At 40.9% G+C, this 24,378-nt stretch overlaps 1 protein-coding gene across 1 annotated transcript in view; it reads right to left on the bottom strand.

Annotated features, from left to right (window-relative positions):
• The window catches only part of LAPTM4B (lysosomal protein transmembrane 4 beta), a 56,401-nt gene that overhangs the window by 27,334 nt on the left and 4,689 nt on the right, over positions 1-24,378 (bottom strand). Inside the window, exons 2-4 of the mRNA XM_020785306.3 lie at positions 6,266-6,377; positions 3,639-3,712; positions 2,412-2,534 (exon numbers count right to left, since the gene is read on the bottom strand). Coding sequence (XP_020640965.1) covers positions 2,412-2,534; positions 3,639-3,712; positions 6,266-6,377 — 309 coding nt within the window. The remainder of the gene's footprint in view (positions 1-2,411; positions 2,535-3,638; positions 3,713-6,265; positions 6,378-24,378) is intronic.

The following is a 24,378-nucleotide window of genomic DNA, read 5'->3' as shown; positions in this document are numbered from 1 at the left end:
CGAGGGAATTAAGAGCTATTTTCCTTTTTAAAATTACATGTCACAGAAAGAAGTAAATCTTTGACAAAGTCTTCTGAAAAGGGCTTGCATGCCAGTATCACACTATTAATTTCAGTGCCACTATCCTATTTCCAAAACTTCAATTTTATAAAATCAACCCCCTATTTGAGCTTTGCTTTTAATAGTTCAGCATTCTTGCTCCCAAATGTGTGGAACTTAAAAATGGAAGAGAAAGTAAAGGTTAGGGAGGACTTCTCTATATGAAACAGAAATTTCCCACAGCACAATTCCATTGTTTTCTAGGGAAGTAATTTCTAAATAAGCATTCCTGTAGTTTTGATTCAAGTTTATCAACATGTGGTAACTGGGATATTATTTCAGATAGTTGGAGATCCATGGTGCTCCCTGGTGTTTTCTCATCCAAATGTTAACCATAACATTTAGCTTCCTAAATCAGACTAAATCAGATGCATTTGGGTTAGTACTGCAGCACTTATTTACTCCTTCTAGACACCATGTGTTTCCTAATCAGCATTCTCAACAGATCAGAAGCTTGTTGGGAATCATCGTTTAGTTGTTAAGTTCTGTCAGACTCTTCATGACCCCATGGACCAGAGCACGCCAGGCCTTCCTGTCTTCCACTGCCTCCCGGATCTGGGTCAAATTCATGTTGGCAGCTTCAGTGACAATGAGTAGTATAGGCCCCTATACTACGACACTGTCCAACCATCTTGTCCTCTGTCGTCCCCTTCTCCTCTCGCCTTCACTCTTTCCCAATATCAGGGTCTTTTCCAGGGAGATTTCCCTTCTCATGAGATGGCCAAAGTATTGGAGCCTCAGTTTCAGGATCTGTCCTTCCAGTGAGCACTCAGGGTTGATTTCCTTTAGAATGGATAGGTTTGATCTCCTTGCAGTCCAGGGGACTCTCAAGAGTCACTTTCCAGCACCACAATTCGAAAGCATCAATTCTTTGGCAGTCAGCCTTCTTTATGGTCCAGGTCTCACTTCCATACATCGCTACTGGAAGAACCATAGCTTTGACTATGCTGTCCAGGTTTCTCATTGCTTTCCTCCCAAGAAGCAGGTGTCTTTCAATTTCGTGGCTGCTGTCACCATCTGCAGTGATCATGCAGCCCAAGAAGGTAAAATCTGTCACTGCCTCCATATCCTCCTATTTGCCAGGAAGTGGTGGGACCAGTGACCATGATCTTGGTTTTTTTGATGTTGAGCTTCAGACCATTTTTGGCACTCTCCTCTTTCACCCTCATTAAGAGGCTCTTTAATTCCTTCTCACTTTCTTCCATCAGAGTGGTATCATCTGCCTATTTGAGGTTGTTGATATTTCTTCTAGCAATCTTAATTCCGGTTTGGGATTAATCCAGTCCATCCTTTCGCTGGGAATCATGCCCATTTTTGCACCTAACTGACCTCTCCTTCACCCTTTTAGAAGCCCTTAGTTCAGTGGTTCCCAATCTAGGGGAACCCAGGTGTTCCTGGACTGCAGTTCCCAGAAACCACCAACCAGCACAGCTGATGGTGAAAGCTTCTGGGAATTACAGTCGAAGAACACCTGTGTTACCCAAGATTTGGAATCATTGCCCTAGTTTAAAAATAAATCCAAAAAATCACCCACAGAAGGAGAATGGCTGCTTGTAGAAGTTCCCCAGGGTGGCAATTTCCATTTATAACAGGATGCTTTGTTTTGCTCCCTACCAGCACAAAATTCATTTATACAAAGTCAAAAGTGGATTTGGGCCACTTGCAGTTTTGATTTTAGGAATGTGGTCTGTGGCAAATCTCAAAGATGAAAAATTAGCTTTGGGACTCCTGTTGCACACTCATACATATTAGAACCCTGCAGTCTATTGCAGTAGCTTTGTTCTTCCATGTTTGTAATGATGAGCACTCCTTGTCTGAATGAATTTATTTCCCTTTATCTCAAGCTTATTCAGTTCCCGGGGAGGCACTGCTACTTAGCAAAGGACTGCCTGAATATAAAAGCATTTGCTCGCTAGCAGAAAGAGAAGTGGGAGGGAGACTCCTTTTGCTTTCTCTCTGGCCTGGTATTTATGCAATCTTTTCAATGTCATTGCCATTTGTAACTACTTAAGACATTTTAAAACTCTTGGCATTAAGAGATATTTTATGGCACTGGGATGGAGCCAGACATAACTATATGCAAAAGAAGATCTGTTGCAATCACTGGGACTCAGATAACTCCAATACAATTAATGGGCCTGCTCCAACTATGACTAAATATAGATGCAAATCTAAATGTATTTCTTGGTGAGTTGGGGTATTATTTTTATCTTACAGAAATTTTGATCACAGTTCTCTGAAACCCAAATAGTGTAAAGGGCGGCATACAAAATTTTTATACCAGGTAAAACTGTGAATAAGAAATTATTTACCAGCTGCCGCAGGTAATCCTGAATGGTGCTTGGATAAACAAGAATGCTGATAGCCACCAAGGTGTTGAGTGCAAAATCAAATATTTGGTAGCAGAAAAAAGGGATGATCCAGGCTGCATGTTGCTGTATAAGAGAGAGAAAGAGATTAGAATCTCAATAGTCAGCTATGAAATTGATTAAAAATGTGTTTGAAATGGTTCACAGAATAAAATGCAGACAAGCCTAAGAAAATGTACAGTGGTGCCTCGCTTAACGAGCACACCGTTTAACAACGAATCCGCATAGCAGCGCGTTTTTTGCGATCGCTAATGCAATCGCATTGCGATGTTCTGAATAGGAAAAACATTGCATTGCGATGATTGGTAAGCATTTCGCTTACCGATCTTCGCATTGCGATGTTTTGGAACAGCTGATCGGCGGTTCCAAAATGGCCACCCGCAGCGTTTTCTCGCCAATTCCTCACCGTGGCGGCGAAAATGGCGGCCGAATTGAGGATTCCCGCTTAGCCGTGAGTTCTGTCCCCATAGGAACGCATTAAACGGAGTTTAATGCGTTCCTATGGGGTTCCCCCCCGCATAGCGACGTTTCCGGATACCGACGTTTTTCCTGGAACGGATTAATGTCGCTATGCGGGGCACCACTGTATTACCAAATTGTGTTTGCTATCATTTAGATCCAGATTTATATGTCATGATTGTCATAGATAATTCCACTTGTTCTAGGACAGTTTCTGTTACTATTTTCCATGGTATTATTCAGAGCACCCTGCCATATAAAAAGATGCAAACATGCAGCACTTTTAATTATTGCAAATGTGCAGAGTAATGTTTCTAAGTTCTGATTAGGGTGCTTTAAATTGCAGTGGCCAAAATCCTGTTGCTTAGAATAGTAAATTGTATTAAAGCAGGCCTATTGAATCAATGGGGAGTCAGTGAGTCAATGCCTCTGTAAGTTCCACTGACGCAAATAGGTCTACTCTAGTGCAATTTGCTACATTAAAGAATTGGATTTTGGCCTGTGGGCATATGTACACACATGTATACATATATACAATATACTGCACGGTATCCTGTAGGTTACTATGATGGTTCAACAGAATCTTCTTAGCAACTTCATATGACAAATGCTTTGTAAGTTATGGTAAGATGACTTTTCCATGAACCATTTCTTGTTTTCTCTACCTTTTTTTATTTTCTGCAGAATAACACACCACAAAGCATGCATTACCTTATATGCTCCATATGTGGCCATTGCACAGATAAGAATCATGAGAAGAGAAATGGCTGTGGCAATGCACATATCTGAAACAAATAAGAAATCAATGATAGGTAAGGATGGGGTGAGAATTTTGTAGGACTATTTACAAATTCCTTCATAGGTGTAGTAGAAACAGCTTGCAATTTAAAAATGCTGGCGTTTGGAAAAGATTCTTGATCTCTCTTAACAGCTATAGAACAGTTAAATACAACATGATCCCTCCATGCTAGGAACTATTGGAGGCACTGAATTCGCCCAGTGACAATTTCCTGAGTTTCATTCAGTTCCCTTCTTATAGGCACATAACCAGAACGGGAAAGTGTCTTCATATCTGAGATAGAAAGATCTTGGGCTTAAAACCAATCTAATGTGGAAGAAAGTAAAGTAGGCAGGTCCACCCATCCCTGATTACCGATACAGGGACTGCTAGCTCCTGTTTTTCTAATTTTTTCATTATGTCGTAGGTAAAAGTTTCCAAGGACTGGTGGCTTCTTATGGAAACATTCGAAATTTGCATTGTGATTGTTCATTAAAAATAGGAAGCAAAACACATTTCTGGTAACATGGCAGTATTACAGAGCCAACAGAAGCCTCTCAAAGAAGAACTTGCCCCATGCTCCATAAAGTAATGCAAGAACCAGGCATAGGCAGTTCTCCTTCAACTTAGACAGCCTTAACACTCCTCTGATGCATGAGCAGCCTCTGGTGGAGAAAGGGAGAGTCTAAGATGTGTCTTTGCAATTATGTGTTCACCTGCTTCTAGATGGGCAAAGGTTACTTATTCAGAAGTACATATATTTCTGGCATGCAGAAGACTCACACTATAATCTATTCCCATGACTTAACTTCGTCTGCCTTCTCCCCCCCCACCCCAATTCACACTAAATCTGTAATCCAACACTATCCTTGCATACAACTCTTAGTCCAAACTCATCAGCCTTCAAAAACCTGTGTTCTTGTTAATGATCTCTACTTGCATCTCATGTTACAACTCAGGTTCTCACTCTCTCCTCTTAGATTACACAGACATAATACAAAAAAACTGGTTTGGACTTTTAATGTATTCTGCATGATAGATCTTATATTTAGAGAAACATTCTGAGCCCCATGAATGGCTCACTGGTAAATCATTCTAGAAACATCTATATGAGTGAATCAGATTGGAAACTTCACTTTTTTCCTACTAGTTTTGTGAGTCTCCTGACCAACATGGGCTTGGGGGACGGCTCTGGGAAATGTAGGTCTTCATGGTGCAGTGGTTAAATTGCAGTTAAGACTCTGCGCATGACACGAGTTCAATTCCAATGGGCTCAAGAAGCTGGCTCGAGGTTGACTCAGCCTTACATACTTCTGAGGTCAGTAAACTAAGTACCCAGTTCACGGGGGTGGGGGATGTGTAGCCTACAAAAATTGTAAGCAACCCAGCGAGTGCTTTAAGTGCTACGGGGCAGTATATAAACAGCACACTTTGCTTTTGTTTTAGGTCAAAAAACAACTTTTTCAAGTTCTGGATAGAATCCTCTGGTCAATGTGCAGCCTTTAACCTCTAAGAATTAAGACACACAAATAAAATAAAATAAATAAATATATCTCACAGGCATATACATCAACTTGAAGCTTTTAAAAATTTGTAGACACAATAACGGTTTAACACATGTTTACTTCTCTCAGCAAATTGTTGCAGTTGCAAATGTTTTGGTATTCTCTGGTTTGCGTTGGAACAGCACAAAAAATAGAGAAGGAAAGTCAAATCTGATACAATCCCACACAGAAACCCAAAAATGCACTGACCAAAATTATGGGCACCCTGTCTAAATTGTAAAAAATAATTGCTTCTCGAGCATGTGATGCTCCTTCAATTTGTATTTAGACACACCTGTTGCAAGTAAGAGGTGTGGGCAATACAGTAATCACACTTGCAACCAGTTAAGGTGCAGAAAAGTTGACTCAACCTTTTTGTTGTGTGTGACACTGAGCATGGAGAAAAGAATGAAATGTAAAGAGTTGTCTGTGGATTTGAGAGAAAAAATTGTGGAAAAACATTGACAATCTCAAGCCTACAAGTCCATCTCCAGAGATCTTAATGTTCCTGTGTCCACTGTGTGCAATATCATCAAGAGGTTTACAGCCTCTAACTAGCCTCCCTGGACATGGACAGAAGAGCAAAATTACAACAAAGGGTTGTTCGAATGGTGGATACAGAACCCAGATTAACTTCCTAACAAATTCAAGCTTAAATCAAAACAAAACAAGATGTTATGATCCCTTCTTGGAGAGGAGCCACTCTGGAAAAGGAAGAGGAACACAAGAGCCCTAAACTCAAGTGCACAGCATTAAAGCGCACCCAAACTTCCAACAGCAACTGCACGAAAGCTAGACTCCAACATCCATTATCAAGGTTAATCACTGATAACAATATTTAATAAATCAGCTTCGGTTACAGTCCTTTTTCTAAATCTCATAGTTAATGCCATTTTTTTTCTGAGACAATCGTGTACATAAATATTAAATCTGACCAATAAAGTGCTATCCTGGCATAACATCAGCTCCCTTACATAGGGACCAGACTGTAATTACTAATGACATGATATACTTACTGGCATCATCCATAAATTCAAAGTCACTTCCTAATTCAGCAGTCGTTAAGTGGTATTGGCCAGGGTCCGTCAAGGCGCTCAGTATAATCAGGAGTACCACAGCATTAATTATCTAGATATTGAAAGAAACAGAAGATCAGGCACATACACATGTAAGTAACCAAAACAGATTAACTCTTCCCATTATTAAACTGCAAGAATGGCTTCAAATGTTACCAAATCTCTCCCATACTTCCATTATTGCCTCTTCTCTCTGTGACATATATGCAATCCCAGATCTTTGAAAACCTCTTCAAAAATTATGCCCATGCATGAACATTTCACAGTTTCAGAAGCATCATGGGTGCACCCAGTAGCTTAAGACCAGGGCCAGCCCTGCCATCAAACAAAATGAGACAGGTGCCTCCAAAAGCTGAAATGGCAGTGAACTATTAGTGATTAAATCTGCATTTTTTTACTACTAGGGATGGACCTTTGTGGGATCTCTTCCCACAATAATAAAATAATATCATAATAAAATAATATGCAGCTTGACCAGGATGGAGAGACCCATTTACTGCTCTGCCTCTAGCATTAAAATATCTATAGAGGTAGGCTTGCTGGGGAGGCATACACTCATGCACACAACAGACATGAGAGAACAAAGGACAGGGCACCTGATCCAGCCTAATGTCATAGACCAGCCATTTATAACATGGGCTCAATCAGATGGTATTTCTCTTGCATCTTTAACAAATATCTATTTTGCTCTTCCAAGATCACTGGCCTGCTTTACAGACAAGCCAGCTACTGTAATATGTCTCTGGGCACTTGAGTACAGAAGAAACTCTCATTGCCCTCCTTATCCAGGCAACACCATTAATGAGAACTACAGACCTTCTGCTGCTTTCACCCATGCACAAATAAGCCCTACTTATGTGAATACATGAGCAGACACCACATGCCTTATAAAACTTCATCCTTTTGTGTCTTATTCAAGGTTAGACATTAGAAGGGGGAAGGTGAATGAGTCAGAGGATGGTAAGGAGACATTTTAAATGTTAGATTCTGTTTTGGTTTTATAAAGGGAATAAGAGACATAAATATTCTCTATTAAGAAACAAACATAGCAGAGAGACAGAGTCAAAATAGACAAGACAGTGATGTCAGCAGGGAAGACATGAAGCATTATAAGTGTAACTTTCAAATGTAAAGATCTTCCTGCTGAAAATGTTTTTTGATCTAAATGAGTATCGTCTGATACTAAATATCACCCAATGTCTTAGATACCAATAATAATAAGCTGGCTGGATGGCTCAGTCGTTACAGTATTTGCATGCAGGACTAGAGGTTGGGAGTTTGATGCCTATGTGGTCCTGGATAAACTGTTGTCAGTTTTCAATGCAGTATCTGTTTGTTCTCCTCTCCTCCGTAGGGGGTGGGTTACTCACAGCTTCACTGCCCAATATGGCTCCGGCATCCGATCTGTGCTCGGGTGATCTCTTCAGAGGGAAGAAATACTAGGTTGCTGCCCGGCTTCCTTCCCCTATGTTGCTCATGAAATTGCTTCAGGGAGACTTCTCCTAGTCTCCCCTTTGGTCCTTCATCTTCTGAAGGACCCCCAGACTGGGCGGTTCCAGCTTTCCCCGGGAGCTTCTCTGGGAGCTGCTGGCAGCACCGCGACAAGCCTCTCAACAGTAAACCACTTCTGAGTATTCTCTGCCTGGAAAACCCTGACAAGGGTCACTGTAAGTCAAAATTGACTTGATAGCACAGATTAAATTCTATTAGATACCATACTAAACAGGTTTTAATATTCTTTTGTTAATGACTTATCTCTTTGTTGTTGCTCTCGCAAATATACAAGGAACCCAGAAATGCTCTTTCACAGACACAGTAGCAGTGGTGTTGGGGGGTGGCTTTAATATCAGGGAGCTAATTTCCCAACTTCACTTTGATGCCATTTGTTAGCTACTATGCAGTGTAGACTGGTGGCTCTGATGAAAGCAAGGTAATGAATCCACTCTGGGTTTTAGAGACCTTTGAAGAACCTACCAAAAACTGCTGAACCTGTTTGGGGGATTGGGTTCAATACTCTGGATAGCTCCTGTAAAGCTCACATTGGAACCTAGAGCCAGCTTACTCTCTCCTTAATATAATGGTGGGTAGGTAGGTAGGTAGGTAGGTAGGTAGGAAGGAGAACAACCACAACAAACAAAGCCACTAGTTTTCCTTGTATAGTAGATTATAAATTGTACTTGATTGTAGTTGGGAAATTAGCTCATTCACAAAGATTAAAGGCAACAGAGTAAGTTTGGTTTTGATACTGTCTTCTTTAAAAATAGGAAGGAGGATTGACAATTTATGAATAGAATACAGCCAAATTGAGATCAGAAGCATTTTGAGAAAAAGAAACAACCTACAAGTCAGGCACTTCAGTTTGTACGTAGCTGATGAAGGTAAAAAGTGTTTTTTGGGAGGTAGAGGGAGGAACCATTTTTTAAAAATAGCGGGGAATAGGACCTGGGCAAGTGCTAAGGAAGGTTCCCAGAAGCACATAGGTGCCTACTATAACCATGTTTGATACTCCAGATATATATTATGGTATTTACTACTCCAGAATGTGGTGATGACTGTCAACTTTGATCTCTTGAAGCCATAGGCAGCATCCCTCAATACTGCTGCAAAGGAGGACTATCAGAAAAAAAAAAAAACTGCTTGATTTCATTTCTATGGGCTTCCAGATGACACACACACACACACACACACACACACACACACAGACAGGTATATTAGTTATAAATAAAAGTCACCTGTAATAATAGGTTACTATGCATAGTATTTTAATAATCCCATCCACTTAGATGATAAATTTTTTATTTATAGTTTATTTGTTTCTAGGGATCTGAATGACAGAGATAAAATTATAATCCTAATTGAGATTCCTGTGAACGTTTCCAGTCGACAGACTGCTAATCTGGGTGATGCTGATGAGCTGCAGTCAATGAGATCTTGTTCTAAGCTGTTGCTAGGCAACCATAAATGAGCCACCCTGTGCAAAAGAGCCCTAGAGAGACTGATCAGAGTTGGTTTGCCCATGCTACTAGACTCATGGCTAGTAGCCAAAGACCGGGTGATCTTGGCCATGCTGCCGTACAACTACACGTGACAGCCCTTTGCCTGGATTGCCAAGATGAGGTGAGAGAGGGAGGATGCATGAGAAAGAAGCAGGTGCCCAGAAGAACAAACAGCCAGCATGGAGTGAGGGTAGAACTCACAGGATTTTAACCCAAGTGACATCAGGTTCACTCTCTAGTCAATAATGTTTTAATTACTTAATGAATTTTAAACTATTACTGTAGTTTAACTGCTTTGCAATCTGTAATTTTTTTTAAAAAAAAGTATTACTTGTTTTAACATTGTGAACCACACTGGGTCCCCTCACTTCTCCCGAAAGGCAGGCTAAAAATTAAATAAAAGAATACTAACAAAGCAAGAGTAGCTTTCACTGTTTCATATGGTGCTTGCCTTAAAATAGACTTCGCAAACAATTGCCTCCATTACTTGATATATCAGGGCAGAGTGCTCACACTGAAACAATTCATGTCCCTTGAACACATGAATTCCACACGTGTAAGGGACAGAACTGGATAAAAGTCTTTATCCGTCATGTCTCTGAAAGAAGATACACAATGGAGCACTGGTACCAAAACAGCTAAATGCTAGCCTTGGGCACTTAGTATTCATAAGAACTGCTGGACAGCTCAGTCATTTAGGCATCTGGCTGTGGAGCCAAACTTTGGGAGTTTGATTCCCCACTGTGCCTCCCTCAGAGGGGCTGGACTCTCCCAGAGGGGTCCCTTCCAGCTCTGTAGTTCAAAGGTGGTTGTTGTTTCCCTGAGGAAATGAATATGAACTGGGGCACCAGCTGGGCCACTTACCAGGCTCCATGTGGCACTCAGCTCCATCGTCATCATGCCAATCATGGAAGCAGCCCAGTTGGCCCTTCCCTGCCTCCCCCCCCCCACAGCCAACCACTGCAGCATGGAGGTGGGACAGGGAGTCTCCCTGCTCATCTGCTGAGCTGGCTGAACAGGGAGATGGGGAAGGACCACATGGCCTGCTTCCATGATTGACACAACAGTGACAGAACTGAGGGTTGTACGGAGCCCAGTAAGTGACCTAGGTGGTTTTGGGGGAAGGGGTTCCCAAGGGAAATGAATATGAAGTGTCCAAGTCTACTTAATGCTATTTATTATTCTCGCCACACTTCAATCCAAAAAAGCAGAACTTGGGAAAGGCAGCTGTTTACACTACAACTCCCAGTATCCCACTGGCAATGCTCACTGCAGGATTCTGGGAGCTGTAGTTCAAAAAGTGCTAATTCCAAGATTTGCAGAATGGGATGTCATTCTGACAATGTAGATATGTTCCAAATTTCCAGTCTGCGGCCAACTTCCACAGCAGGACTATTTAACATATTGGCAAATAATAACTAAATTTTAAAAGAAGTCTTGCGTTCCCCAAAGCATCCAAGCCATATGAAAAAGTGATAAATTACACAAAGACAGAAATAGCAGAGAGAAGCACAAGGCAAGCAAGCAGGCAGGCAGACAGTATTAGCACGTAATGGATTAAAGGAGGGTGGCTGACCCAAAGGATGCTGAGCTTTCTGTCTGCCTGTTAGGCAGAATAAGGTGACTTATGCTTTGGTTACATAAAGGCTAACGCTTGAGCAAATCACTTAGCATGTAGTTCAGCAGTTCCATTCATCTGCAAAATGCTTAAGTTAGAAATCTGAAAATAATAACTATCCCATAAATCTCACTAAGCCAACAGATATACAAAGCAATATGTAATGTCAGACATGCTGTGTCAGGTCTATCCGGTCAGTCACTAGAAAAGTTACTTTTTTGCACTGTAATTTCCAGAATTTTCTAGCCAGCATGCCAATGTGGTTCAGAGAGTTGTAGTCTAAAGATGTAGTTTTCCCAAAAGGACTGCCAGTCACATGGAAGAACAAGAGGCAAAAAGATGACACAAAACAACAGACTCTAACTTGGGACAGCATTTTTAGCAAGCTCAGTCTAAGACTAGTGACTACATCCTTCCAATTGCATCCAACTGCTAACATGTGCACACGGCTACACACACCGCCATCCCCTTCACTAATAAAATCAGGTGGTGGATACAGACAGAAATGGAGCTGAGCAGAGCAATTATAAAACAAGAGTGTGTATCAGCTTATGAAGACTGAACATGTTTTGAGGAAAGGAAGTTACCCCCTCAAATGATAAATTGTTGAAGTTGGCAGAGCCGTGTTCAAAAAGGAAACAGTTGGCTAAACACAGCTTTAAGCGGTAGTCAAGAACAAGAGGTGCTAAGGTGATTTCTAGATTTGCCCAGGATCAGAACAAACAAGAATGTCTGTCAAAAGACTAGGTTCTACTGGTCTGTCTCATTTGAGTGACAAGACTCCACTAGTTTCAAGATACAAAACAGTTTGGCTTGTTGTCTAATATCCATTATTAAATAAACGGTTTTATTTCGTGATAAACTTTTTGTTACAGTCCCTCCTTGTTCTGCAAGCCATCTAAGATGATAAGCTGTTTTGGTGAAAATGGTACACGAGGCATCAAAGCAATTTTAACTGCCAGCGAGAACTGAAAATGTACTATTCCAACAGGATAATTATTCCAACTAAGCCTCTGAAATTGAACAATATGCAGTGCTTACACAGTATCTTGGGAAAGTCCCAACAACAATAGGCAGCCACCCACTATCTAACTAAACACCCACCATCCCCAATTAATTTAAGAAAGGAAACAGCCAGCAGGGCAGACGGCACCATTGCGCCAAATCCTCTAATCCCTGAAGTGATAACTGACATCCTTTCATTTATCCAACAGCTCTTATCTGCCTCCAAACCCTCTGCAGGACATGTGACTTTTGAAACCGATGGTCTCCTAAATGTAGTACAAATTGAAAAGCTTATCCCCGCATTTAAAAATTTGTAAGAAAGTCATTCTCCAGGTGTCTATACCCCTTCCCTGTTACTGTAAATAATGAATGGATTATTATGACCTATCCAGCAAACCATACTAATATGTTAGATTTAGGATTAAGTAGACCTAATTTGGAAAAGTTGCTTTCTTGGACTATAACTTTCAAAACAGCTAGGTTGACTGAAGGATTCTGGGAGCTAAAGTCTAAAAAAATATGGACACCACCCTGTAATAAAAGAATTAAAGGCCTTTTAGACAGCATAAATGTTTGATTATATTAATATGTCTATGCAGGAGAAAGAGTGTAAGGATTATGAAATAAAATTTGAGACATGGTTTTATCTAGAATAAGGGTTGGTAACTTGTTGCCCACCAGCTGTTGCTGGATCACCACTCCCATCATCATTTAGTGTAGGCTAGGATGGCCAGGACTCACAGGAGATGCAGTCAAAAACATTTGGAGGGTTCAACTGGTTTAGAATATTTTTCTAGGATTTCTATTAAATGATAAATCAGAGACTCAATGTTGCAGAGTGGATAGAGTGAAAGACTAGGACTGAAGAGGCCTGGATTTGATTTCCCAGCTCTGCAATGGAAACTCACTAGGGATGTGAGACTCCCCCCCCCAGAAGTGAGCCCTTTCGTATTACCTTCTTTATCTTAGCTTCTCTGAACCTACTCCCAGCAGATCCTGGATTCTCCCCTTGCCCAAGCTTGCAAGTTAAAATGGCCCTAGAATTCATGTGCACAGAAAAATAAGGAAAGATGTGGCTACTTTTAGATGTTCACTATAAAGAGTGCAATAACTTACAACCATACATGCAACAGTTTAAAAAAAACCCTACCACACCTTATACTTTACAGGAATCTAAGCGATAGTCGTAAGACTTCCTTGGTGCCCTGACTAATATCTGTCAGTCAATAAAAATAGCTGCTGACATAAATGTGCACGTTACTTCATTACTCAACAGAAATTCTGTATTACTGTTTAACTGAAAAGGAATTAAAGACTGATCTGTTTAATTCTTATAATATAAAAACAGTTTTAAATGCCATCAAATAGATGACAAGAAACTTTATGCCCCTCAAAACAGAGCAGAGGCAGAATTAGTATAATTTTTCAATGCCCTTATTTGATTCTTCTAGGACCACATTTGAAATGAATCCTTTATCATTCAACACAGTCATGTCTATACAGTGGTGCCTCAACTTACGAACTCAACCGTTCCGGAAGATGGGCGTAACTCAAAATGGTCGTAAGTCGATACACCATTTCCTACTGAAATGCACTGAAATGCAATTCATCTGTTCCAGCTGAAGAAAAAAATCACCAAAAAACAAAAACAAAAACACTGCAAGACCGGTCGGAAATGCGATTAATCCCTTCTGGCCAAGGGGGAGGGGGAAGAAAAGCAAACAGAGCATGCAAGACATAGGAAATGGGGAAAAAGCAAAGCAAAAAGCAAGCGAAGTATGCAAGACACATCAGAAATTGAGAAAAAGCAAAGCAAAAAGCAAGTGAAGCATATAAGACACATCTGAAATGGGGAAAAAGCAAAACACCAAAAAACAAACCCCCCAAGACCCATCAGAAATGGGGAAAAAAACTCCAAAAAGCAAGTAAACCCCCAAGACCCATTGGAAACGGGGGAAAATACCAAAAAACAAACCCCACAAGACCCATCACAGAAACATAACCCCCCCAGCCCAAAACCACACTGCAAAACCCACCCAGAATAGTTTTTAGAAAGCAGTACCTTACCTTACCAGGCAGTCCGAAGCCTCCTCCAGTTGCATATTCTCTAAGTGCTGGGGCGAAAGAGCTACAAAATGCAGCCTCTTTGCTTACCAGAAGTTAGCTATTTGAATTTCCCCCTTTTTTCCCCCTGCCTTTTTCTTGTTGTAACTCGAAGCTCTGGCCTCAAGTCGAAGCAAAATTTTGCAGCTGGAACTGGTCGTAACCAAAATGGAACAAAAACAGAACAAAAACGGCTGGTTACGGATTAATCGGTTTTCAATGAATTGCAGGTCAATGGAGACTCGACCTACAGACTTTTCGACTTGCAGCCACCATTCCTGTACGGATTAATTCCGTAAGTAGAGGGTCCACTGTATCTGAAATCTGACAATATACAGTGGTGCCCCGCTTGATGATTACCCTGTTTGATGACGAATCCGATGAATTTTGCTGGAACGGATTATCATCGTGAAGCGGGGCACCACTGTATTGTTTTTTTGGTCAAGTGCACCCTCTCACAAGATGTGAGATTTTGAATATGTAGAGTGCTAAAATAAGGCCCTTAACAAAGAAGAGAATTAAAAGTGTTTTGAAATAATTTGTGTGTAATGTGTAAAACGTTAACATGACAGGTGGTGGTTTAGATCCTGTGATTTACTCTATTTTATCATACCGTGTCTAAGTCGCACTGGCCATGTGACCACGGAAAGATTGTCTTCGGACAAACGCTGGCTCTATGGCTTGGAAACGGGGATGAGCACCGCCCCCTAGAGTCGAACACAACTGGACAAAAAAAAAGTCAAGGGGAACCTTTACCTTTACCTATCATACTAGACCCCTGTAGTTTCAAATCCATCAAGATCCGTAGGCTCAGCGACTCTTGGTCAAAATAATAATGCTTATCATCATGGTGGCAGCTTGCCAGATCCTGATTTACAGGAACTATATGCTCAGAACCAGTAAATCTGATAAAAATTTCTACTACAATTTTTCCTTGGTGTATCAGGACATCCTGAAGTTGCAAGGTCAGTTGTATGCATTTAAGAGAAATATAAATATATGGTGATATTGCAATATAACACAATGTCATGCAGCACACATGCCAGATACCAGTAACATTGACACAAAAGAGCAGCATCATGTAACAACAACAACGGCAGCAGATGAGAACATGAATTTTCCTCCACAGATTCTAGTTTGGCTGGTTGAGCACTCAGAACGGTTTTCTGTGTCATTCATAATATAGTTAAGGCTTACTTAAAATTCTAATGCTTTTTACTTTTAAATTATGTGTTATAGAGTTGTATTCTCATCTTTTGCTTTTTCAATGTGTCTTTTTTAGGCTACAAGCATTTGCATTTTTAGAATAAACCGTTAATTTTGGTATTTTATTGTACTTTTTGTGCTCCTATATTTTAAAATCTGATTTAAGTGTTTGGCTAAAACTTAAATTAGTTTTATATATATTTTTAAGCATTTATGCCTAGTTTTTCCATAGCTGTAAAGCTGTTGGATGTTTTCAATATTTTCGATTTCATTTTTGTGCTTATGGAACATAGAAGCAATGTAGATAAACAAAGCTTGTAGAATTAGACAAGATAACATCTCGAATTATTGCAACAATGAAACAACTTATACCTTCATACCCATATGAATGCTGATGCTTGGAAACGGCTATCTGATTTCATTCTGAAATTAACTCTTTTATGGATAAATGCAAGCTGTGATTAACACAGGCTTCTGAATTTTTCCTAGAGGTCTATAAAGTTCTGTAGGGATCTTAGGAGGATGTTCAGGTATCAAAATTACTGACTTGACATTCCTACCTAGATCATTAATATTCTTTTTATGGTCCCTGCCAGTTTTTTTAAAACATCAAATTCTGGTCTCAATATTGCTAGTACTCACATTTCAACTTTCTACAGCAAAGCCAAGTCAACTTTATATCAGTAATAATTGTTCTTCAAAGGTGTTACAATCTAAAGTTGCAGGAATAAAAAGTATAATACAGTAGTTCCCAACCTTCTGTCCCCAGAAATCCTGGCCAGCACAGCTAGTGCAAAGGCTTCTGGGAGTTTTAGTCCAGGAGCATCTGTTGATCCAAGGTTGAGAATCACTGGTCTAGTGGGTTGGTGTGCGTATCCCCAAACATGACAACTGCACATGTAGCACAAACTGAATGTTCTCCAGAAATGCAATTAAATTCAAGTCTGTGGAAAGCCTACCTACATGGGGCCTTAGTTATTTTAGAAATCTGTAAAGAGATGGAAATGCATGTGCCTATTCTTACTACTCTGCATCCACAGTAGGAAACTGCTTTATTTCCTGTTGAGGAGATGGAGACATCCTGATCCAGAAATTACTCATAAATCATCAGTAGGTGAGAAAGCTGTAGCTCAGACATGTCAAAGATGCCAAAGAACGAAAGGGACACAAGGCATGGGCACTTCTTGTTGCTTTTGCTTTCACATTATGTTCTAAGTTCCATGAGCAAAGAAGGGGCATTTTTTTCCGGGTCTAAACACTTGCAATCCGGAGAGAGCAGAGAAAGAAAAAGATCTTGTATGTGTAGAACACTTTCTATCTGCCAGAAACTTTCAAATCAGAAAACTTTCCGCTAGGAACCAAGTCATCACTGCCAATGTGCCACCAGCAAGTACATTTTAAAAATAAAGGAGCACTGCACAATACGAGTGACTGAAATTGAAATTTCATGCCATGATACAGCCTCAGCAAGCAGAATGCTCAAAGGCAGTATTCTGGTTACTCGTTGCAAAGACGTCTCAGACACAGAATGTCACTAGCGTATGGCTATATATCACACAAGATCTTTGTACAGTACTTGGTGTTGAATCCTTAGTCCTGTAAGTAGCAGTCTCAACCCCACAAGCTCTGTTACAAAAGGAGGCAAGGTACAGTTAAAGCAAAAGCTATGCAACCTGATTCCTAAGCCCAGTCTTGTGTCCATATGACACCTACCTAAATAATGGATCTACCTTTTCAAGCACTATGCTTCCCTTCAAACTTTAAATGAACTTCAGGGAGAAATTCCACAAATGCGAAAAGGTCAAGGAGAGCTGCTGCCCTTTAAACACTCCTTTAAGTACTGTACTGCTGCAGCAGCTTCATGCAGTATTTTATTTTACTCTACTTCCATACTGCTCTTCATCTAAAAATTCACAACCGTTTATAAATAATACAGCATGACTGGCTCCCACACTGTACATTTTTCACCACACTCTTTCCTCCTGCTGTCAAGATCCTTCTATAATGTCTGCTCACAAGCAAGTCCCATTTGGAAAACTGTCCTTCCTACTCTAAGAACAGGCTTACAACAGTTATCTGTTAAAACTGAGTGGGAACAGGATGATGGCTGAAGATTAGAATACTATGTGGAAGCAGCTGCAGGTATGAGGTCTTATTTATTTAAAATATTTTTTTACTCCACCTTTCTCCTTAAAAAAGATCCAAGGCAATTTATGTCATTAAAAGACAATATTTAAAGCTCAAAACAGTAAGTTTACAAATACTAAAAAGGATCAAACAAACGCCAGATTAAAATGGCAAACAAAAGCAACATCAACAACACATTCAAAGCAGTAAGGCACAACAATCAGTTAAATGACCTCACTCAGGCGGCCTGTCATTGAGGGAAAGCCTGCCTGAAGAGAAAGGTCTTTGCCTGCTTCTGGAAGGGCAGCAAAGATGGAGCCACCCTGGCCTCCTGTGGGCAGGGAGAAGCTTAACAAAGAAGGCTACAGCAAGAAGGGGAGATTGTTATGAATAGAAATAGTTACACCAGAGGAAAGAATTCACTGAATTTTGTCCTAGGTAGAGGTGGATTGGGAGCATGTTTTCCCAAATGGCCACTGTACCACCCCACTTGCATTTGCATGCTTTCGAACCGCTACGTTGGCGGGAGCTGGGACAAGCAACGGGAGCTCACACTGTCGCGTGGATTCGATCTTACGACTGCTTGGTCTTCTGACCCTGCAGCACAGGCTTCTGCGGTTTAGCCCACAGCGCCACCACGTCCCTTCTTTTAGTCAGAGCAATCATTTTCTGGCTACATGGGGGGAAAGTACAATAAGGAAAAATCTTATGTTCTCCTGGGGTTTTATTAGGGAAATGGCAGGAAAATAATGAGGCCCAAAGATAAGAATCTAAAATGTGTCTCTCACATAAAAATGACAAATCCCCATGTTATAGAATCTCAGAATTTGCCTTCTGCCATGAAAGCACTGCAGTATGTCATGCCATCCTTACAAGGGTGCTTTGGTGAAACAACCATCTCTAGAAATTCATAGAGTGGAAAATATGCTCAGGGCGCCTGTCTGCACAAACACAGAAATGTACAACTGAGAACAAAGAAAATGCTATTCAATTTCTCTCAGAAAGAAGATAGCATTTGTTTGTATATAATTGCTGGGACACAGGTTTGCAAAGAGCAGCTTCTATTACTTGCCTGTCAGCATTAGTAAATGAATGAATGTTTATAAGTGAAGAGTAGCAAGAGGGTTTTGTACATGGGATCCAAACAAGTATAGGAATCCTGCTCCTGCACCTCAGACAGCTTTAACACCCAGTGGTGGCCTGTGGGGGGGGGGGAGTCAGGTATGTGTGGGGCATGTCTAAGGTCTTAATTCAGCTAGACTAGTCTGGAGGTGGACCAGAAAATGAAAAAGGAGTTTGTTTTTTACTACAACTTCCAAAATCCCTCTGAAATATAAATGGAAAATGTGCCTTTGATTTTAAGCAGGGTTATTTCTGAGGAGCGTTTTACTTGTTTTGCTGGTGGTGTTTTCTTTTTATTTACATTTTAATGTTTTAATTGTATTTGTTTTTATCACTACTTGGCACCCCCAATCAGTACCAACTTCAGTATCATTTTATTAAGAAATACATTAGGCCTGCAGTATTCACTGGGGGTGAGTTCTAAGCCTCCCATCCCATGGATGCCAAAAACCTGTGGATAATAGTTTTTTTTCTTTTAACATTTTCAGACCACGGATAAGCAAAACTGTGGACACTGATTCTATAGATATGTCCTACTGTAACTATTATAGGCCAGTTGCTTTTAATGGAGTGGCCATCTAGAAGCTATTAAAATGACTGTGAGAGACTACTGTTTTTCCCCCTAAAGGGGAACATGTGGCTTTTCAGATGTCATTGAACTACAACTCCCATTGCTTCTCAGTGGCCAAGTAACAGAAGATGGGGGGTTGCCCAATACACCCACCAACATTGTGGAACAGAAACAAACATGTGTGCACATTATCTATATGGTAGTTCTCAAAGCCATACTCCTATTTAAGCCACTCTTAGTTATTACAGTTCCAGGACACCAGTGTGTCTTTTCCCAACTACATGCTCTATGTCTCCTCAAAAACCATAACGAAATATAATTTTGAGAATATGGTGCATTACAAAAACGGGGAGCTCAAATGTGCTATCTAAAGATGGGCAATTTTTATTATACAGCTTTTTTAAAAAAAAAGTAGCACAAAGTGTAGCCTTCCACATGTTGCTGGACTGCAACTCCCATCAGTTCTAGTCAACACAGCCAATGGCTCCAAGACATGCAGTCTAACAGAGACTGGAGGGTCATACTTTGTGCACCGTTCTTATGACAGTACTCTCTTCTCGTGTGTTGTTGTTGTTTAGTTGTTAAGTCGTGCCCGACTCTTTGTGACCCCATGGACCAGAGCACGCCAGGCCCTCCTGTCTTCCACTGCCTCCCAGACTTTGGTCAAATTCATGTTGGTAGCTTCGATGACGCTTCTCCTGTGCAGTACCACCTACAGAATAAGATATCGCTTTCAAATGTGCAGTTGTACTTAGTTTATTTACATGTTTAAAGTCATCAATATTTCAGAGCAGCTCACAGTACATTAACTCTCTCTCTTCCTCTGACAAAAAGATCAATCAAATATACATTAATAACACACGGTGCCCTTTTCCCAATGGAATGGGTACAACTAGTGGATCAAATTCCATGCCTTCCAGCAGCTACTGGAATCTTACCCACACTCAACAAAAATTTGTTTTGTTTTTTTTTAAAGGATTGAAATTGTCAAACGCTTCCTTTTTCTCTAGCTCTAATATATAAGGAATGAAAGAACATTTGTTAACCCCAAATGGTGGAATGCAGGAAATAAAAGATATATGAATTGTGTCTTAATGTTCTTCACAACTGTACACTTCACAAATCAAATCATGTGCTAGGCTATCTTAAGTCCCCTACCTTGCAATATAATTTACCGTATTTTTTTGCACCATAAGACGCACTTTTTCCCCTCCAAAATGTGGGTGGGGAAGTCAGTGCGTCTAATGGTGTGAATGCAGCAATTTCATCGCTGCTGGCCTCGTGGGGGGGAGCGTCCCCCCTTGCGAGGCTCCCCCACCCCCCACGGGGCCAGCACCGGCAAAATCGCCAGCTTCCAGGTGGGGGGAACGTCACAAGGGTCCTGGAAGCTCACTCAGATCCTTGCGACGCTCCTTCCACCCACGCACGGGCCAGCACTGGCAAAATCGGCAGGTTCTGGGAGTGTTTTGATGCTTTCCAAGCCTCAAAACACTCCCAGAACCTGGCGATTTTACCCCCCCTGGCCCCATGGGGGGGAGCGTGGCAAGGGTCCAAGGGAGGCTCCCATGACCCTTCCCACCCCCCCACCCCCCCCACGGGGCCAGCCCTGGCGAAATCGCCAGGTTCTGGGAGTGTTTGGAAGCTTGATAAGCCTCCAAACACTCTCAGAAGCTGGTGATTTTACCCCCCCCGGCTCCGTGGGAGGTGGGGGGAGGGTGGCAAGGGTCCTGGGAGCCTCCCTTGGACCCTTGCCACCCTCCCCCACCCCCCCACGGGGACAGCAGGGGCAAAATTGGGAGCTTCCAGGACCTTTTCTGAGCCTGGAAAGGCTCAGAAAAGGTACTGGAAGCTGCCTATTTTGCCCCCTCTGTTGCCCGGGGGAGGCAGGGTGAGTCTCCAAAGGGTCCTAGGGTGTGTTCTAGGACCCTTTGGAGACTCACCCTGCCTCCCCGGGGGCCAGAAGGGGCAAAATCGCCACCTTCTGGGGCTCTTTTGAGCCTTGGGAAGCCTCAGAAGAGCCCCAGAAGGTGGCAATTTCACCCCCTCTGGCCCCCGAGGGAGGCAGGGGGAGGCTCCAAAGGGTCCTGGAACACACCCTAGGACCCTAGGGTGTGTTCCATAAGATGGACCTCTCCATAAGGCTCACCAAATTTTAGGAGAAGAAAGCAGCTAATTTTTTTCCTGTTTTCTTCTCCTAAAAATTTGGTGCGTCTTATGGAAAGGTGAGTCTTATGGAGCGAAAAATACGGGTAAGTCCAGGATCTAAAACTAATAGTTTCACCAAAGCTTTGGCCCAATTTTAGAGCTCAACATATGCAAACATAAAATCCCACTTTAAATTCCTAGCGCCTTCATTTTAAAACACATAGCAATTGGCAGGCATAAAAGAGGGAGAGGGATGCTTCTAGTCACAGCAGACAATGCTAGTCTAGACAGACAATGTGACCTGAAAAAGCAGAATCTGGAAAAATTGTATTCTTTGAACTATAACTTCCAGAACAACCCAACACACTTGCAAAACGAAATTAGCACCAACTGGAATCTATGTCAGATTTCAATGGCTCACGTCCATTTTCTGTCCTGAATATTAATAGATAATAAATTCCAGACCAAAAGCTACGCTATTCTTAGCATTATTCATCCTGACAAAAGCACATTATTAATGCAGCCATCGTCTCCTTATTTCATGTCTGAAGTGTTCATTCATAAATATTTGTAAAAGCTTTTTAGAAGAAGTCTCAAGGGCAGTTGTTCATGAGCCATTTTCATCTACATGCAAGGTTGTAAATTATTGTAATTTTAGAAAGGCGGGGAGGGGAATTACACCATAAAATCAAGGCTTTACAATTACAGTGGTGATGGACTAACAAAATGAAAAGGATGGGAGAAACTGGGACTCTTAGAGCCGAGGAAAAAAAGTCCAGATTATAACTGCACATACCTGCTAATGATTTTATTTTGTGTTAATATATTAATTGGAAACACTGTGAAAAGCTGGATCAAATTACCATTCAATGTGTAGTGTGATGCCTCTTTTATGGGATTCAAATAGTTGTACAGAACCTCTAGCAAAATCTTCTCCAACCCATTACCTTCTAGAAATGTTAAAACTGATAAGAGGTGCTACCTAACTGAGAAAAGGCTGTGATATCATTATTAATTTAAGCACACTCTTTCATACAAAATGCCTTGCAAAGAAAACCTGCAATGGTTGCCTGGGTCATGTTGTTGTCCAATGAGTTCATTCCAGTTATAATCTACCTCTGTCCATGGTAAAGGTAAAGGTTCCCCTTGACAATTTTTGTCTAGTCGTGTCCGACTCAAGGGGGCGGTGCTCATCCCCATTTCCAAGCCATAGAGCCAGCGTTTGTCCGAAGACAATCTTCCGTGGTCACATGGCCAGTGCGACTTAAACACGGAATACTGTTACCTTCCCACCGAGGTGGTCCCTATTTATCTACTTGCATTTGCATGCTTTTGCGGTTTAGCCCGCAGCGCCACCACGTCCCTATGAAATGGAAAAAACAGGCTCCTAAATAGCTCAAATTTTTGTACCAGGTGACAAAACAGTACATGTTATTAGCTGTGAATTCTAACAAAATGTTATCACTGACTTCTGGGAAATGGATTTCATTACAAGTCAGCAAGATGGGCCAAAACTGTAAGAGAAATTGGGTCTGTTTCAGGATCCAATTGACTCCCCTCCACACACACCAAATCCCCATTTGCAATATGCTACTGAACTTTGAATTAATCTATGCCATATTGATTCCCAATTAATCTGAGGGTTTTAGTTAACAGTAAAAAAAGGTATTTCTTGGCAGAAATTAGCATGACTTAATACGACCTAAAGTAACAGCAGACAAATGTTTAAAATGCACAAATAATAAAGCTGTGGTCTTAAAAGTGTTGTGGTCTTTGTGCACACCAGTCAGATCAAAACTGAGAGCATCTGCTACAACATTTACATAGTGTAAAATTGGGATTAGGGAGACCCAGGTTACATCCACAAAATGCCAAGAAACTCCTATTTGGGGGCTTAAATGCTTCTAATCAGTTTCTGGATCTTTATTTGATTTGGGGGCTACATTTCTGGCCAGTGGGCATGTTATGGGTGTGATTATTAGAGCTAGAAAGGCAATGTCTTCTATCTCTGCTTCTAAAGTATGCTTTAATTGTTCTCAATAAATTACCCCTAAATTAAGCCACTGCATCTTTAATTTCCAAATTATCTAACTCAAGAGGTCACAAGCTGAGGCACCCAAGACTCAGTATTTAAAAGATTGCTGCAAGCATGTTTTGAAATGGCGCAGATACCCATCTATGTTTTTAACTATTTTTGGACTATTTTAATTGTGAATTTAAAGATTCTTAAATTATGCTTTGAGATGATTTCTGTACTATTCTATGTTTAACTGTGTAACTGAATAATGTATTGTGCTTTTCACTTTACTTGCATTTAAATTAATGTGAAACTCGTTGAGTCCCCTTTATGGGAGAAAGGTAGCACAGAAATGAAATAACAATAAAAGGGTGCTTGTTAATAAAAGAATGTACTGCACTACTGAGGGATGGCTTCTCCACTGGATGTGGAAAATGTGGTTAAGCATGCTCAGATCCACCCCCTTTAACATTTTTTTAAAAAGACCATCTTATCTTGGTATTTAAATCAGATGTTACATCAACTGGATTTTGTCTGCATTTCACAATCTCCATATTTTCCCTGTGCTGCACTTCAAATAGTTCATGGCTGATCTGCAAGGTCTGTGGGCTTACAAACTGTGGCAGCCAAAGGGAATTACGGTATAAAGAATTAGGTAGCTAATAATACATCTCCTTAGAGGGTTAGTATTCCAGAAATAACCTGCCTTCTGAAAAGCAGCATTAGCTGCTGAAGTCAGCATCCTGCAGAAACACAATGAAAACGATGAACTAAAGTTAGAAAATTCAAGGAGCCAGTGTAAAAAGGCAATGTGCCAAGATACTGTAATGTGGAGAGAGGGAGAAGGTGGGTTACTGAATTACTACTGCAGAGTAGCAAAAACAAGACATCAATAAGGAACTTGTGAAGTGTACAGTATCTAAAGTTGTAGCAATTTTAGCTGTAAACTATAACAAAATCAATGTAATGCAAACACATGAGCAGGTGATAATTTCTAGACCACTAAAAAAATCAAACAATCTGAGATTTCGTGGTTCAAACCCCCCACTACTTCAGATCATTGCACCAATGTCTTGTGGACAGACCAAAAAAATTGTAATCAATGCATTTTGCAAACAAGACTTTCAATTTCTATAATTCAAC

This window comes from Pogona vitticeps, chromosome 4 (assembly GCF_051106095.1).
Source record: "Pogona vitticeps strain Pit_001003342236 chromosome 4, PviZW2.1, whole genome shotgun sequence".
NCBI classification, from domain to species: domain Eukaryota; kingdom Metazoa; phylum Chordata; class Lepidosauria; order Squamata; family Agamidae; genus Pogona; species Pogona vitticeps.
This window is presented reverse-complemented; position numbering and strand designations above follow the sequence as displayed.